Source organism: Sinohyriopsis cumingii, chromosome 6, assembly GCF_028554795.1.
Source record: "Sinohyriopsis cumingii isolate HCF-2022 chromosome 6, ASM2855479v2, whole genome shotgun sequence".
Classification (NCBI taxonomy): domain Eukaryota; kingdom Metazoa; phylum Mollusca; class Bivalvia; order Unionida; family Unionidae; genus Sinohyriopsis; species Sinohyriopsis cumingii.
The window spans coordinates 148,380,122-148,396,227 of NC_142966.1; the positions used below are offsets into that span (position 1 = coordinate 148,380,122).

The 16,106-nt window shown below is 35.9% G+C and overlaps 1 protein-coding gene across 2 annotated transcripts in view; it reads left to right on the top strand.

Annotated features, from left to right (window-relative positions):
* Nucleotides 1-16,106, top strand: part of LOC149798238 (phosphatidylinositol-3,5-bisphosphate 3-phosphatase MTMR2-like) — an 80,312-nt gene that overhangs the window by 12,384 nt on the left and 51,822 nt on the right. For both annotated transcript variants that reach the window (XM_089963359.1, XM_089963360.1), the window contains exons 2-5: nucleotides 1,423-1,489; nucleotides 9,255-9,349; nucleotides 11,587-11,697; nucleotides 15,425-15,526. In XM_089963359.1, coding sequence (XP_089819485.1) covers nucleotides 1,423-1,489; nucleotides 9,255-9,349; nucleotides 11,587-11,697; nucleotides 15,425-15,526 — 375 coding nt within the window. The remainder of the gene's footprint in view (nucleotides 1-1,422; nucleotides 1,490-9,254; nucleotides 9,350-11,586; nucleotides 11,698-15,424; nucleotides 15,527-16,106) is intronic.

Here is a 16,106-nt window from a genome sequence, read left to right on the forward strand (position 1 = left end):
ATACAGTCGTGTTTCAAGAAAACACAGTTTTCAGTAATCTTAAAATATGAATAAAAAAATAAAAGAAACACCACTTTCAGAATATGCCTGTTACATTGTAGCATGTATAAATGGTAAACAGGCATGATTGGAGCTGATGTAAAACTATTCTTTGAGCAGTTTAAATAGCAACAGTTACAAGGCAAAGAGGTCAGCTATAAACCACTAGTTCACTGGTTTACAGTAGCTAGTGAGATGTACCTGAAGAGTGCAGTGAGTGAGCCCATTGTGTTAATTTGCATAGGTTAGATCAGGAAGTGGAACAACCCAATATAGCTAAATCAAAGAGATGCTAGATACTTGTTAGACCAACAAGCAGATGTGTGTTGGTGGCAATCTACTTTTTGTTCTAGATGCATATAGGAGAAGAAAAGTTATTACATATCATTGCCTTGAATGAGAATGTTTAAGCCCTGTTTTATCCAATTTTGACAAGTTTGTGAACAGTAGCAACATTTCTTTGTAGTTGAATTTTTATTGCATATATAAAAGATGCAAAGTATGATCATTTCAGTAAGAACAGTGTTCTAATGTGATTCATTTTTGAAGCTGATTTAGGAATTAATCAGCTATCAGCAAAGCCCAACAAAAAATAAATTTCACAATACCTGCTTGATGGAGTTTTACTTATGAAGCACACCAGCAAAAAATGGGGCGGGGGATTAATTATTTGCACATACTGCAAACAACATATTGACATAGGTCAACTTGGTTCTGACCAGGATTTGCTTAGAGAATCCAATAGGGAAGTTTGAACACAAGGACCATCCAGTCTCTAGTAGTGTAGTAATCAACACTAATGAGACTTGTATTACCTTCAAGCCTCCTATTGAATTTATACTTGAATCGTAGTAATTGCAGCATTGTGTGACAAATAATATCAGAAATGGGGCAATTTTGGACACGTGGAAATTGGAGCTGGGGGTTGTGGAATTTTAGTCAGGTTGTAATTTTTTTAAAGTCACCAGCTTTGGTCCTCTGGCTCAATTTTTTTTTCTTTACACACTTTTTATTCATTTCAATAAAGAAACTTAATCTAAATTCAGCATTCTTGCCTTCCATCACATTCCAGCCAGCTGAAAGTTAGGTTAACAGCACTTGAAAACACGTCAATCTCTAGTTTTCAAAAAAAACTTTTGTCAAAGTCTTCTTTTCATGTATTAATAGAGGTTGAGACCGGTTTCTTTCAACAATGATTGCCAATTTATGTATAATTTATGCTATAGCTCTCTGCATACATATGTGTAAATTAAAGATTTGTAGTTTTTGTTCACAAATTGGGAGTTTAGAGTTTTGTTTTCAATTATGGTAAACTGTTTCAGGTGTTGTATATATTTCTTCCATCATTGTTCTAAAGTCACATGGTGTATTTTTGTGTTACAGATGCTTAAAGATTCTACACAGTCAGATGAATCACCTCTTCTGCCAGGAGAAGTCATACAAGGAATGGGTATCTGAAAATTTAATATATGGATTACGGGTTGTATTAAAATATTTACTATGACTAGTTATGATGTTGCAGTACCATTATATGCTCATTTAATTATACATGGTTGATTTGGAGTTTGATATAGATGTGTAGTCTATTTTTCCATATTGCACACCCAGATTGTCCTGATGGTCTTAATGTATCCCTTTTGGCCTGTGCCATATTAAATTAATCTTTCTTCTGACTTGGAACAAAACACATTTAGTTTTGTGAATGTTCAGTACTCTCTCACTGTAAAGTCTTGTATTATACCAATTCCTGTTATAATGTGAGTAGATCATAATAATATTTTATCATTATAAAAAAGTATCTAATTTGTATAAGGGCAGTCTCACTGTAAGGTTGCTGCATTTGTAAGGAAAAATATGAACTTGTTTTTCAGAATAATACGACCTTGCAGTAACCTTTTTATTATATACCCACTTTGTTTTTCTACTTATTAATTAATTATAGAAAAATACACTACAAGAAACAAAATAATTGAATTTATGCTGTGTTCCAAAATAAATTCACAGCCATAGATTCTTCAGTGTACAATAACAATATTAATGCACACATAGCACTGCCAAGCAACCTTTGAAGCTCTTTCTGCGCTCGACATTAGTTTTTAAAAGATTTGTTATTTTGGTCTGCTTAAAATTGAAATTTAGAGTCATATTATGAATGAATGCACATCACAACTTTTCCAGTTGGTCTGGAATGGATTTTTTCCTATTATGTCATGTCTACTAAATTCTGCTTTTGTGCTTGTGTATTAGCTGTGTCAATTCTGCATGAAATAGATATGATTTGAGCAGGGAGGAACCCATCTTGTTTCAGCAGCATGTGTGTTTCTTTACTGTCACTGATTATTTGAAATCATAATGTTGGGAAAATAGTTCCTCTTTCAATTGAAATTATCAAAAAGACGCCATGGAATATCATGTTCGTCTCAATTTTTAGTGCAGTTAGGAGAATGTGATTGCGGTTGAAAAATGTAGTCAAAATTACACTACAGTTCCAAGGTATGTAATCAAGTCTTAGAACCCATGACATAGCTCATGTAATTCGAATTTGCAGAACTAACTACTTTGGAGGAAATTCAGGATGCAAAAATGTAAGTATATTATTTGCCATTCTTATTATCAGCTAAACAAGACATGTTTATGCTTGTTACTTACATGCTTTCTGTAGGAAGCCCAGCCATATAATGATGTCTTCTGTAGTATGGCTTCTTTAGCTAGCCTACATCTGAAACATTGTATCAAAAAGTTCATGTGGAAAATTGCAAAGCACCTGTTGTGCAACAACCCATTCAGCCAGCAGAAATAACAATTCTTTTGTCATCTTGGCTTATTGTCTCTGTGGCTCTTACTTTTCTACCAAAACTTTCAGTTGTATTTTTTTTCTCAGATTTAGTATTTTGACTTATAAAATGGTACATCTCTGATGTATGTGTGTGTGCATGAGTGCACACACACACATCTGAACCATTCCATTTCTAAAACATTACAGACATTTTTCATAAATAACTGTTTAAATTATCGGAATGGTATTTTCAATACTGCATCACACATGTTTGTTCAGGACATTGTGGATATTATGTTCATTCATTTGCTTGTTTGAAAGTTACGTTTGTGATTCAGTAAACTCATTCCCATCATTACCGCTCCGGTGGCCTAGTGGTTAGAGCGTCCGCCTCGGATGCGGGAGGTCGTGGGTTCGATCCCCAGCCGAGTCATACCAGAGACTTAAAAAATGGTACTAACAGCTGCCTCACTTGGCGTTCAGCATTAAGAGGTTAGTGTTAGGACTGGTCGGCCTGGTGTCAGGATAATGTGACTGGGTGGGACATCATGCTACATGTCTGCGGCATGATGCCCCAATGCTAGACATCACTATAAACTGCCACATTGCAGACATCGTAGCGATATGACTGAAAAATTGTTAAAGCTACGTTAAAAATCAAAATCACATCACATTACATTCCCATCATTCATTTTATCATCTCTACTTTCGAATGGATGAAACAGCTTGTTTAGTTCATTCACAAACAAATCTAATCAACTAAAACCTAAAGTGTCCAATACATGAGTGTACATGGTTTGTTTACAAAGTAGTTCCAAATACACTATTTTATTTTTAGAATTTTATTTTTAGATGCATGTGTCCTGCAATATGAAGCCATGCCATATGGAAAAATATTGGGCAATTCTGACAATGTAAAGTTAACAGAGAACAAAATGAGCATATAATAAATCAGTATACTCTCATGGACAGAATTATAGGGAGAATACTGTACTTTTTTTGCATACGTTTCACAAAAGTATACTTGAAAAATTCTTGATCTTTTTTGCAGCTACAGTTGATTTATGTACCATTGATGCAAACATATACTCTTGCAATTACATTTGGGTCAAGTTGGAAGTATAACAAAATCGATTTTGGAAATATATCAGTAGTTTGATATATTGTGAATTATGTTGTTTTAATTATTGTTTGCTAAAGGAAATAATTCTCAAAAGAAGTTTAAAAGAAATAAGGAAAATGTTAAAATGTTAGGAAAATAGAACATGATTACAACAGCCTCTAACTTTTCATTCATTTCATGAACCTTTAGGGAGAACATGCCATTTTTTACCTAAAATGTTTGAAATAAAATTCTTCTGATTTTATTACGCAGAGAATAAAACATTACCAGTATTGCAATGAAATTTATGCCAAAATTTGTCTCATGATTATTGCCTTATTTAAGGAAATATAAATATACCTGTATCAAAGTTTTTCTGTGTGTAACATGTATAATATTATGAAATAATGTCATAAATGATACCATGTTTTCATGTACAACAAAGGCATAAATATCAAGAGACTGCTTGGGTGGCCTAAGTGATTATAGCATCCACCATGGATGTGGGAGGTCCTGGGTTCAAACCCCATCCAAGTCTTACCAAAAACTTTTTAAAATGGTACTAGCAGCTTCCTTGCTGGGCACTCAGCATTAAGAGGTTAGTGTTAGGACTCGTTGGCCTGGAGTCAGGATAATATGACTGGGTAGAATATGATGCTACATGTCTGCGGCTTAATGCCCCAGTGCTAGACATCACTATAAACTGCCACACTGCAGACATCATAGCAGTATGACTGAAAATGTGTTAAAGCTGTGTTAAAAATCCAAATCATAAACACATGTACATACACAAAAATAAAGATCAAGACCTTCAGATGTATTTTAAAATCATTTTAGTATCCTGCTTTGGTTTCTTCATTAAACACGTTATCTGATCATAATGCATTACAAGTAGGTCCACTACCTTTAACATCAAGCCCTCTCAAGTCAGAAAAAGATGTTATAACAGTCCTGGCTTGGTATAGTAACAATTGTACATGAAGGTCATCTGCTTGCTTTAAAAGGAAGTCAGACAAGAATAGTTTCCTCTTAGATATAAGGAATGGTACAAGATGCAGTTGTCATGAGGTTTGTCATTTTGCACTAGTGACTTACTTCCATCAATGTTTAACATGGCAGGTAATATGACACACTTGCTGACATTTCAGCCTCAGGTGTGGTTGGGATGGCTAACATTCTTCTGTGTGTATGGTTCAGAATTCCTTGTTCATTATACAACACTTGGAATTATCATGGGTTTCCACAGTTATTTGTATCCAAATACTGGATAACCATTCTGGTAAGAACCCCATCTAAGTTTTCAGTGTGGATAACACTTTCCTGGTAAAAAACATCACAAACACCATTTTAGTTCACAACAGGCCATTAAGAGGTGAACCTCACACAGATTTGGAGCCAGCCCTGTCCTTCTCTCCATGAGGATCCAGTTTCAGTGGGCCTCTGATGGCAAAATGGGAAAAGAAGTTCTGGTCAGTTCCCAGCTTTTCTCTTTGTCAACCCTCAATGGGAATGATGCCATGCTTTTATTACCACTTTCTGACTTCCTGCTGGATCAAAGGTATTCAGCATGTTCAATGGCAGATACATTGCTTTTCACATGTCTCAGGATGCTTGTTGGAGCAGGCATTCAGTATCAAGAATCAATATTTTTCTATTAAAAGTGTAATTGAAACTGCCTACATTATAACTCAACTCAGTTTTGCTCTCAACCATTTTCTGGGCCCCCAGAGCAAATGGCAAGCTTTGTTGGTTCATAGGTCTAACTCTCTTGCCCACTTTATTCTGACACCACGCTGAGAATGGAGATACCCTGATCTGAATGCACTTCAGGAGAGTGTTGCCACAGTTATTCTCAGCAGTTTACCAGGAATTCATTCAGATCATTTACACAGACATTGTCTATTAGTTCAGTCTGAATTTTACATCCTGGTAATCATGGATGGAGTTGTGTTGCACTTCTAATCTTCTTGTGTGTAACATCATAGTACCTGGTTGACATTCAGAAATGGCACCAGGTCATTCATGTGGTACCAGGACTTGGAATCCTTTGTGCCATGGCTGCTTTACTTCAGAATCCTTGCCAACAAGGTCTTTTCCTGGGATTTTGTTCATTTGGGCAGGGAGTTCAGAACACCATGGAGTCAATCAACCTCTCTGAGGAATATGTCTTAAATCATTTTTTATGGCAGCGACCATCCACAGAGAGAACTGATTTGCAGGCATGTAAATTCTCCACCTTTTTAGTCCATTCAGTTTAGCAACATGTCCCTTCATCTTTCAGCTGCTTGTTAATAGGATCCCAGTAGATGCTTCTGTCTTAGAAGTGGTCAAATTTGATCTGTTGCTCTCCAGATCAGTGGTTAACTTTGGGCTTTCAGAGGCCCCATCTCAGCAACAGGAGGACTATGCATGGTTATGGCAGGCATTCCACTACAGGAACGGTCAAAAGCCACAGCCTGCATACTTGCTAACATGACACATGGGAGACCCCTCAGTTCATGTTATGGCAGGAGATTAAGTTTCATGAATGACCATCAGAGGATGCAGAGAGATCATCTTGAAAGAACACCTGTGTTCTGCCTGACATCTAACTTCCATAATCTGTTTCAGGGTTCAGGAACCTATTTTACATAGTGTGCCACTTTTCTGGATTAATTTGAAAAAGAACGAGCATGTGCCACCATTAAGAGAGTAACACTGTTAAAATTGAGATTCTTTGGCTGCCATATACATGCCACACAAAACCTCTTGATGTAGCACCTTGTGGCATGCATGCCATAGGTTGCATATCTCTGATCTGATCTATATCACCAGTCAAGGAGGAGCCATGGTCCAGACCCTGCTTTCAGGTCCTGCCTCCTTCAAGTCTGCTGCATCACAGATTGGTACAAGGTCCATGCAGACTCTGTCCTTCATGAAGAAACCATTTCATTTCAATTTTCAGCACAATCTGTAATGGGTGGGAGGTGGGGCACTTCCAGTAGACTTGTTTGAAACAACAGTAGCATTGTGAAACTCCTGATCTTCGTTATTCCCATGCCAGACCTGAATGCTGTTATTCATTGCTTCCTGCAAGTGAAAAGATTTGTGTACTGATGACCTTCGATTCGAGCAGCAGGAATTCCCTAGAAAATCCTACCTTCTCTACTACCCAAGAACCATGAATACATTGTGGATATCTTGCAAAAGCACTGAGATAAAAGCTCACTACAGATATAGTGGTGGACAGGACCTCCCAGTCAAGATGGTCATCAATCTGTGGAAACATTTTGCCAGTGGTATGAGCAAAACCACATTGTCCGTTGAGAAACCTCAGAACCATAAATGGCTATGGCAAGAAGTGTACTAGCCAATGTGATCATCAAGGGTTTCCATGCAATGATTTTGGATATTTCTTTGGCTTCATGGAAGAGAGGACACAGGCCAAATAGGGCCACATACCCTACAGGTTGATCCAAAACATCCGTGGCTACATCAAGATGGTTCATTTTCTCCTGATGGTCCTGCTTAGTTGCCTTGTTATTGTCAATAATCATACATCTTAAAAATCACTTTCTTCCAGGAACCCATCAAAGCTATGATGGGATTTCTGAGCACATAGAACCATTTAATAGATGAAGATCTTGATTAATCCATTCTGAATTAGGTAGGGATAACTTTTTCACCCTCAGAATGTTATCGAGTATACAGTTGTTATCACTTCAACATATAAGAATCTTACATAAGATTAGATGAGTTCATTATGTATATCAGCTCAGGTTAGGGCAGTTGCTTCAAGCAATTTGCTCTCCATCCGCCATAATGCAAGCCCTTGGGTAGAGTTCAAAGACAATCTTTTCTCGATTCAACCTCAGAGACCTTATATGCAGAGCTTATGTTGACCTGAAGGTCCCAATATTGACAGTGAAAACAGACTAGCCTCTCCGGTCCCTCAACTGCTTCATAACACTGGATCACTTTGTTCCCTTGACTCTTGTTTCTCTATGGCATGTGCTAAGTCTGCTTCATATATTTGAAGACTGGAGTTTGTACCAACTCTGGGGTAAAGGGGATTTAACTCCTTTCACCTATCTATTTTTCTAACATATGATTAAATTATTTGAAGTTGAGATTGAGGTAAAATATGCTTCTTCATTAATAATTACCCAATCTCAATGTTGGTATACTCTTCCAATCCTACCCACGGATGTATCCATGTAGAGTGTGCACGTCCAGTCCAATAGTGACTGATGACTGTAGAGTTTTCATTTCCAATCCCTATATTCAAGAAGAAGCTACTTTTGTATGACTTTCTTTTAAAGCAAGCAGATGACTTTTAGCACCCTGCTCGCTAAACCAGGCTAAGATGGTTGTAATGTCTGGATACATGTGGTGGTAGATATATACCTAACCTATTATGCTGAGATAAGTATTCTCAAAGAATCATTTTTTTCCCTAAAAAATTGGTTTCATCAAATAAATTAATAACTTTCATCAAGTGATAGAATCTTATAAATGAAACCCAAAATGAAAAACATAATTCTTTTGCTCATCAAAAGATATATATTATCGACTCCTTTCATAAATTTCATTTGAGTACTCATGTTAGATCTTCTCTATATACAGCTCAGCAGGGGCCTCAGGTGGCTGAGTGGTCTAAAGCGCTCACTGTTCCAGATCACTGCCTTCTCACCTCTGTCTGCGTGGGTTCAAGTCCAAGGCTCAGCTAGCGTGGGTATGTGGGAAAGCCTGCCAGTAGCTTCTCGTGAGTCAGTGGTTCTTCTCTGGGTTTTCCAGGGTTCTTCCTCCACCAGTTATACTGGCCGCCATGTATATCCAATCTTGTGCTGAAAAATGGCATTAAACCCTAGAACAGCAACAACAACAGTATATAGCTCAGCATTTTTGTTGAAGAAGCTTTTGAGACAAATTTGTGTGTGATTTGGATTTTTAACATAGCTTTAACAATTTTTCAGTCGTATCAGTATGATATCTGCAGTGTGACAGTTTTTAGTGATGTCTAGCACTGGGGCATCATGCTGCAGACATGTAGCATCATGTCCCACACAGTCATATTATCTTGACACCGGCCGACCAGTCCTAACACTAACCTGATAATGCTGAGCACCTAGCAAGGCAGATGTTAGTGCCATTTTCATAAGTCTTTGGTATGACTCAGCTGGGGTTCGAACCCATGACCTCCCAATAGGCCACTGGAGCAGTCTTTACACAAGTCTGTTTATCCTATCAAAAGAAATGTCATTTATTTTATACAATATTAATTGTTTCAAGACACTCTGAGGGATATAAATGTGTGTTTTGCACCAGTTATATACATATTTTTCTTTACGCTTTCAGCAAAAGATGTGACCTACTTATGCCCTTATAGTGACTTTGTGAAAGGAACTTTGACAGTTACCAACTACAAGCTGTATTTCAAGGGGTCAGATAGGGTATGTATTAGTATGCAGAAAAGAATTAAATAGTTCTGTCCCATTTGTCATTTGTAATAATATAATGATTTTCTGTCAGTAGTATCAATTCAGATGAAGCCAGTTTGCCATTACATAAGGCTGCTGTTAATAAAAATAGAAAATTATTTGAATGACTTCTCAAAAACCACTCAACACAATATTATAAAATTGAATAGAAATCATCATGGCATGAACAGTTTTTAAGTGTTCACAAATGATGCCATCAGATGTGACTACTACTGCTTAAAACAGACAAACACTTGATAATTATTTTGTATGAAATCTGACAGAAAACGTCATAGCTCAAATTCCTTTAATATTTATAGAAAGAATGCTGAACCATGATCAGATATGGTGGTCATTGCTAAAAAAAAAAATAAAAAAATATTTAAACAGCTTAATCTAAAAATACCAGTTTGTAGTATTCGACCACCTCTTGTAGAAAGCATTCTAGCATATACACCTTTCAGTATTTTACAAGTGTTGTTGATGTATCATCCGAAATGAATGAAGGTATAACAACTTGAGAAACCACAAAGCAGTTATTTTCATAGGATATGTATTCAACAACTTTGGAAGAAACTTCTGCAACTCAGTTCCATCTGATCTGGATTTTATGTCCGTCTTATCTGCTCTTGCATTTGACTATTAGGCAGGTGCTTGCCAGTAAAGCCCTCTTGGGTCTCTTGTTAAAGAATTAGTTTGCTTTATTAATATCAATATTGAGAGAGATATTTATCTTGAAAGCCATCTTTAATTAAAGCAAATGCAGATTTATTGTCAGATTCACCGCTCCGGTGGCCTAGTGGTTAGAGCATCTGCCTCGTATGCGGGAGGTCTTGGGTTCGATCCCCGGCCGAGTCATACCAAAGACTTATAAAAATGGTACTAACAGCTGCCTCGCTTGGCGCTCAGCATTAAGAGGTTAGTGTTAGGACTGGTCGGCCCGGTGTCAGAATAATGTGACTGGGTGGGACATCATGCTACATTTCTGCGGCATGATGCCCCAGTGCTAGACATCACTATAAACTGCCACATTGCAGACATCATAGCGATATGACTGAAAAATTGTTAAAGCTACGTTAAAAATCAAAATCACATCACACATCACATCACATTGTCAGATTCTGATCAATTAGTCTTTATAACTGATCTATATGTACCTTTTCCGTATGTGTTTTTTGCATGATTTTATTTGTTCATCCATTAATTCCCTAAATGTTTCAGTTGCATGAAATGATTGGCTGTGTTACAGAAAAAATTTTGTATGGCATCTTTTACAGATGGATTATTTTGATTTTTTTTCTCACCTGGCCCAGCTTTGAAGGATTCTGACATGAAGGGCATTCAAATTGTTTAAATGATTTTGATCCACTATCAGATATGGCCACTGTTAATGAACAGAAAGACATTAAAACAATTACTTCTTGAAAACCTATCCCTAACAGTTAACCATATTTCACAGAAGGCATATTGGCATGGAGACCTTTCAGATTTATATCAATGATTTTGTTCAGTCATCAGATAGATCACATTTGCTGAAAGTAGAAAATCCCAACTGTTCATCAGCATTTGCTTATTTAATTTTTTCTATTTTTGACAAAAAACCAGACCAATTTCAACCAAACTTATCAAAGAACATTCAGGCATTAAGACATATAATGTTTGTATAAATGATGTCCAGCCACCATCAAGTATGGCCACCATCGCTAAAAATGGAAACCTTTAAACATTAAACAGTCTCTTCTCCAAAACTTCTGAACAGAATTTGATAATATTTGACAGAAAGCATCCTAGCATGAAATCGTTTTAAGTTTGTACAGTGCTAATGTTCCTTCTGATATGGCCACAGAGATAAATTTTTAAATGACTTCTGTTAAAGTACTGACTGGAATTTGACCAGACTCAGCAGAAGGCATCCTGATATGAAGAACTTTCAGAAATGTACAAGTAATGAAAATTTACGATCAATATAACTGATGTTACTAAAACTATGTATGTAGATCATCAGATGATATTAGAGAAATTAACTTTTTTCTTTAGGTCGGCTCTTGTATTGCTTGTGTTTCATAGTGGAGGCAGATGCAAATATACATTTTTGTCTTGTTCCGCCAGTATTAAAGAGAAGATGACTTGAACACAGTAGTATCAGTGTTTTCCTGCACAGGTGAATCTAAAGTATTATTATACAAGTAATACATTTTTTCTTTCACCAGGAACCTCCATTTATCCTTGATGTTCCACTTGGTGTTATCAGTCGTGTTGAAAAGATAGGGGGAGTCTCAAGCAAAGGAGAGAACTCATATTGCCTTGATATTATCTGCAAGGTAATGATAATGGTCATATTATGGACTAGTGCACACAATAGGTACCAATAAGTCCTATTAGTTTTTGACATAAAAAAATAAAAATTTCAAGAAATAAAAACAGTGTTCATGACATTTTGGATTTCATGTTGCAGTCTATATCTTGCTTCTAACTTATCTGAAGATTAATATGTGAAATCTTTTCTTTTCTTTTCAAGCAACTTACACACTTGATTTGTGCCCATATGGTGATTTTATGAAAGGGACATTGACAGCTTTTAACATCAAGCTGTTTCAGGGACTTAATAGAATGAAATCTGTAATTATTATATGCTCATTTTTTTCCCCGTTAACTTTACGTTGTCAGAATCGTGCAGTATTGCCCGATACTGAACCTGTGCGCCAATACACATATAGCATTCATGTGCATAAAGGAACTACTTTCTGTTGTAAACAAACAATGGATGCAGATGCCAGCACTTTTGATTTGTAAACAAATCATGTACACTCCCGTAAGAGGCGCTTTACGTTGTGGTTGTTTAAATTTGTTTCTGAATGAACTAAAACATGTTTATGGACTGCCACATACCAGCTGCTTTGGCACATTCTGCGTTGATACAATGTTTCGGATTTAGGCTAACTACAGTATACAACAGATGCAAGAAAAGCTCCTTACAAATAACATGCAAGTGACAAGTCATATACTGTCTTCTTTAGCTGGTGATAAGAATGGCAAACTAAAATATACCTAGTTTGAGCCATGTCGTAGGTTCTCAATCTTTATTATACTTTTCGAAATTGTACTGTAATTTTGATGATAAGTGCAATTGCATCCTCCTTACTGCACTAAAAATGAAATAAGCATTAAATTCCATAGCATCTTTTTGATAATTGCAATTGAAAGACTTCATATTTTTCCCACATTATGATTTCAAACATTCAATGACAGAAACAGAAACACATTTGCAGATGTCAGCACGCTTCTCCCTAGCTTATTAAATCTCATGTATTTCATGTGTAATCATCTCATACAAATCCAGTCCATAATCATGAAATTTCCTAGAATCGAGAAAAATACCAAAATCTATTCTTTCCAGATTAAATGGATAAGTTGTTACAATGCACATTCATTCACAATATGACTCCAAATTTCAATTTTAACTAGACACGCCATTTTCTTTCGAAAGTTATGTCGAGCACACGACTAAGTTCAGATTTATCTGGGCGGAAATATGTGCGCAGTAATAATGTTGATTTGTGTAATTATAAATATGCACTTATGTATTTAGTTTGGAATGTGGCATACATTCATTTACGTTGTTTCTTGTAGTGTATTGTGTTTATATAATTAAACCTTAGGTAGAATAAAAAAATGAGCATATAATAAAAAGGTTACTGCATTTATATGGGAAAATATGAACTTGTTTTGTCATTTGTTTTATTATACTTTTCGAAATTGTACTGTAATTTCAATGACAAGTGCAATTACATTCTCCTTACTGCACTCAAAATGAAATAAGCATTAAATTCCATAGCATCTTTTTGATAATTCTCTCTAGCTTCTTCAATCCGATGTATTTCATTTGGAATTTTCACATACAAATCCAGAACATAATCACGAAATTTCATAGAATCGAAAAAATACCAAAATCTATTCATTCCAGATCAAATGGAAAAGTTGTTGCAATGCACATTCATTCACAGTATGACTCCAAATTTCAATTTTAACTAGACAATTTCAATTTTAACTAGACACGTAATTTTCTTTCGAAATGTATGTCGAGCGTGCGAATAAGTTCAAATTTATATGGGCGAAGTTATGTGCACAGTAATAATGTTGTTTTTGTGTAGTGATGAATATGTGCTTGTGTATTTGGTTTGGAATACGGCATACATTCATTTACGTTGTTTCTTGTAGTGTATTTTGTTTATATAATTAAGCCTTAGGTAGAATAAGAAAATGAGCATATAATTAAAAGGTTACTGCATTTGTATGGGAAAATATGAACTTGTTTTGTCGGATATACTGCACTCCAAGGTCGTGCAGTATTCCATAAAAAAAACTTGTTCATATTTTCCCATACAAATGCAGTAACCTATAATAATTTCTGTACACAGTTTTCCGCAATACGTAAAAAATGGGATAGCAAACATCTATGCTACTCCATTGTTAATCCCTCCCATATTGGTGACAGATATGTTCTAACATGATAGAATCTATACTGCAAATAACAGAGTTGTAAATTAAGTCATTGCCATGTGATATTAATGATGGAGTATATGTTGAGATTTAAGATCTCTATTTTGAGTATATTAACCAGTGCAAAAGTACTGATTGATGCGAATCTTATAATTTATACAGTAGAGCTTTAGTTCACATTACAGTGGATAAACATGTTTTCTGAGAGAACGGTAGCTCAAACTTGACTGATGCATGAATTTGTGAGTACTGCATGTCAACTTGATTTACATTATAATTCTACAATTCTTATTTTTTAAGAACTCATATCTATTAATATATTCTCCATTTCTTGATTATTTATGTAGTGTGGAATGGTACCTACCTAAGTCTTCTACTTCTCTTTCCCAGACATATTGAAAACATTCACGTGTCAGAGAGGATTTCAAATAAAATGTTTATCTCGGTGAGAGAGTTTCTTCAGCTCCTCTGCCTGTTCTTTGCACCTGCAGATTTGTTAACCTTGGTTACCTTTTTGTGTGCCCAGTACAAAAATGGTGACCTTTCACAGGTCATCTAGAGCATGTATCTGAGAATTTGAGGACAAAAGTGCGGCTGTACTTTGGCTGACATAAAATATGCAATAGGAAAACTATCACTAAAATCCTTGGTATCTCAAATATGAAATAATTTATCCCGTTAATTAAATGGGCAATAAGTTTGGAAAAGCAATAATGTATGAAAACAGAAGAGATATTTTAAATGACATCTTGGAGCATGTTACTTTGAAATACTGAGTAGCTGTAAATATAACAGTTAATTGATATACAACTCTACCTTGCTGTAACACAGTAGTTGGGGTCCATAACTTCAACAATGTTATCTACAACTAGCAGTATGGTGAGAATGGTGGAAATAAATTTGATGAATGGATGTATGTGTGTTGACTATTGTTACCTCTCTGAAAGTCATATTTCCAGTCTGATTTTCATGAAATATGGGTTTTTATCATCATGGTCTTGATTGCCTATCTGTGGGCCAAAAAAAATTCAATCCAGTCGGAGTTCTGTCCTCATTCCCTTCCTGGCCTAAATTCCAACATCAGGTGATCATTGACTATGGAAGAAGCTACTTTCTATTGCTTCCACAATCTGACAAACTTACTGACATTACAAATCCCAAGCTTTAATAATTTTGCAGTCATATCACTATGATGCCTGTAGTGTGTCAGTCTGTAGTGATGCCTAGCACTGGGGCATCATACTGCAGTCCTAACACTAACCTATTAATGCTGAGTGCCTAGCAAGGCAGCTGATGGTACCATTTATTTTATAAGTCTTTGGTATGACTCTGCCGGGGTTTGAACTTATGATCTCTAGCAACCAATGCGGACGCTCTAGATACTAGGCCACCGGGGCAGTTCAGTAGCTTGAAGATACAGACTACAGGCAAGCATGGGAATGAGACTGAGTAGCTTGAAGATAGACACTATAAGCATGGGAATTAGACCTGCTGCATGTTGCTAGTTTAAACATAGTAATTCAATCTAATGATCTTTCTTCTTTTTAGGACATGAGAAATCTCAGATTTGCTCACCGACAAGAAAACCACTCAAGAAGACAAGTATTTGAGAAAATCCAGCAATATGCATTTCCTATCACTAACAAATTGGTAATAGTTTTTTTTCTAATGGATTTTTTATTTAATATTTTTTGCCTATTGCATATAAATCTTTTAGATTTCTGCTTCATTAATTGCTTGCATTAAGGTTATAATATTGGGTATAATAGTGCTAAAACTAAAAAAACCTGGAGTTGACATCTTTGTTTTTTATGATCCATGGTTAATGTTCTATAATATTTGTAATCAAAAGGAAAAAACAAATAGTGGGTGGCCAAGTGATCTAAAGCACTTTCCTTTACTGATCACTGCCATTGCTTAGGGTTAAAGTCAAAGGCTTGGCCAGTGTGGGTATATGAAAAAGCTTGCCAGTAACTTCTCTGGGTTGTTGGTTCTTACTGAGGTTTTCACAGGTCCAACCTCCTCTGACATTATGTGTAGCATGTGATGTACTGATTAATGGAATTAGACCCACAACATCAACAAGATCAGAACACAAATGTCCTTTCTGTAGTAAGTTCATATATAGAACTGTTCACATTTCAGTGTTTATCTCAAGAAGCTGTCATATAATCAATATTAAAAACCAATCTGTTTTATGAATTATTGCAACCAATCACCTGTAGATTCT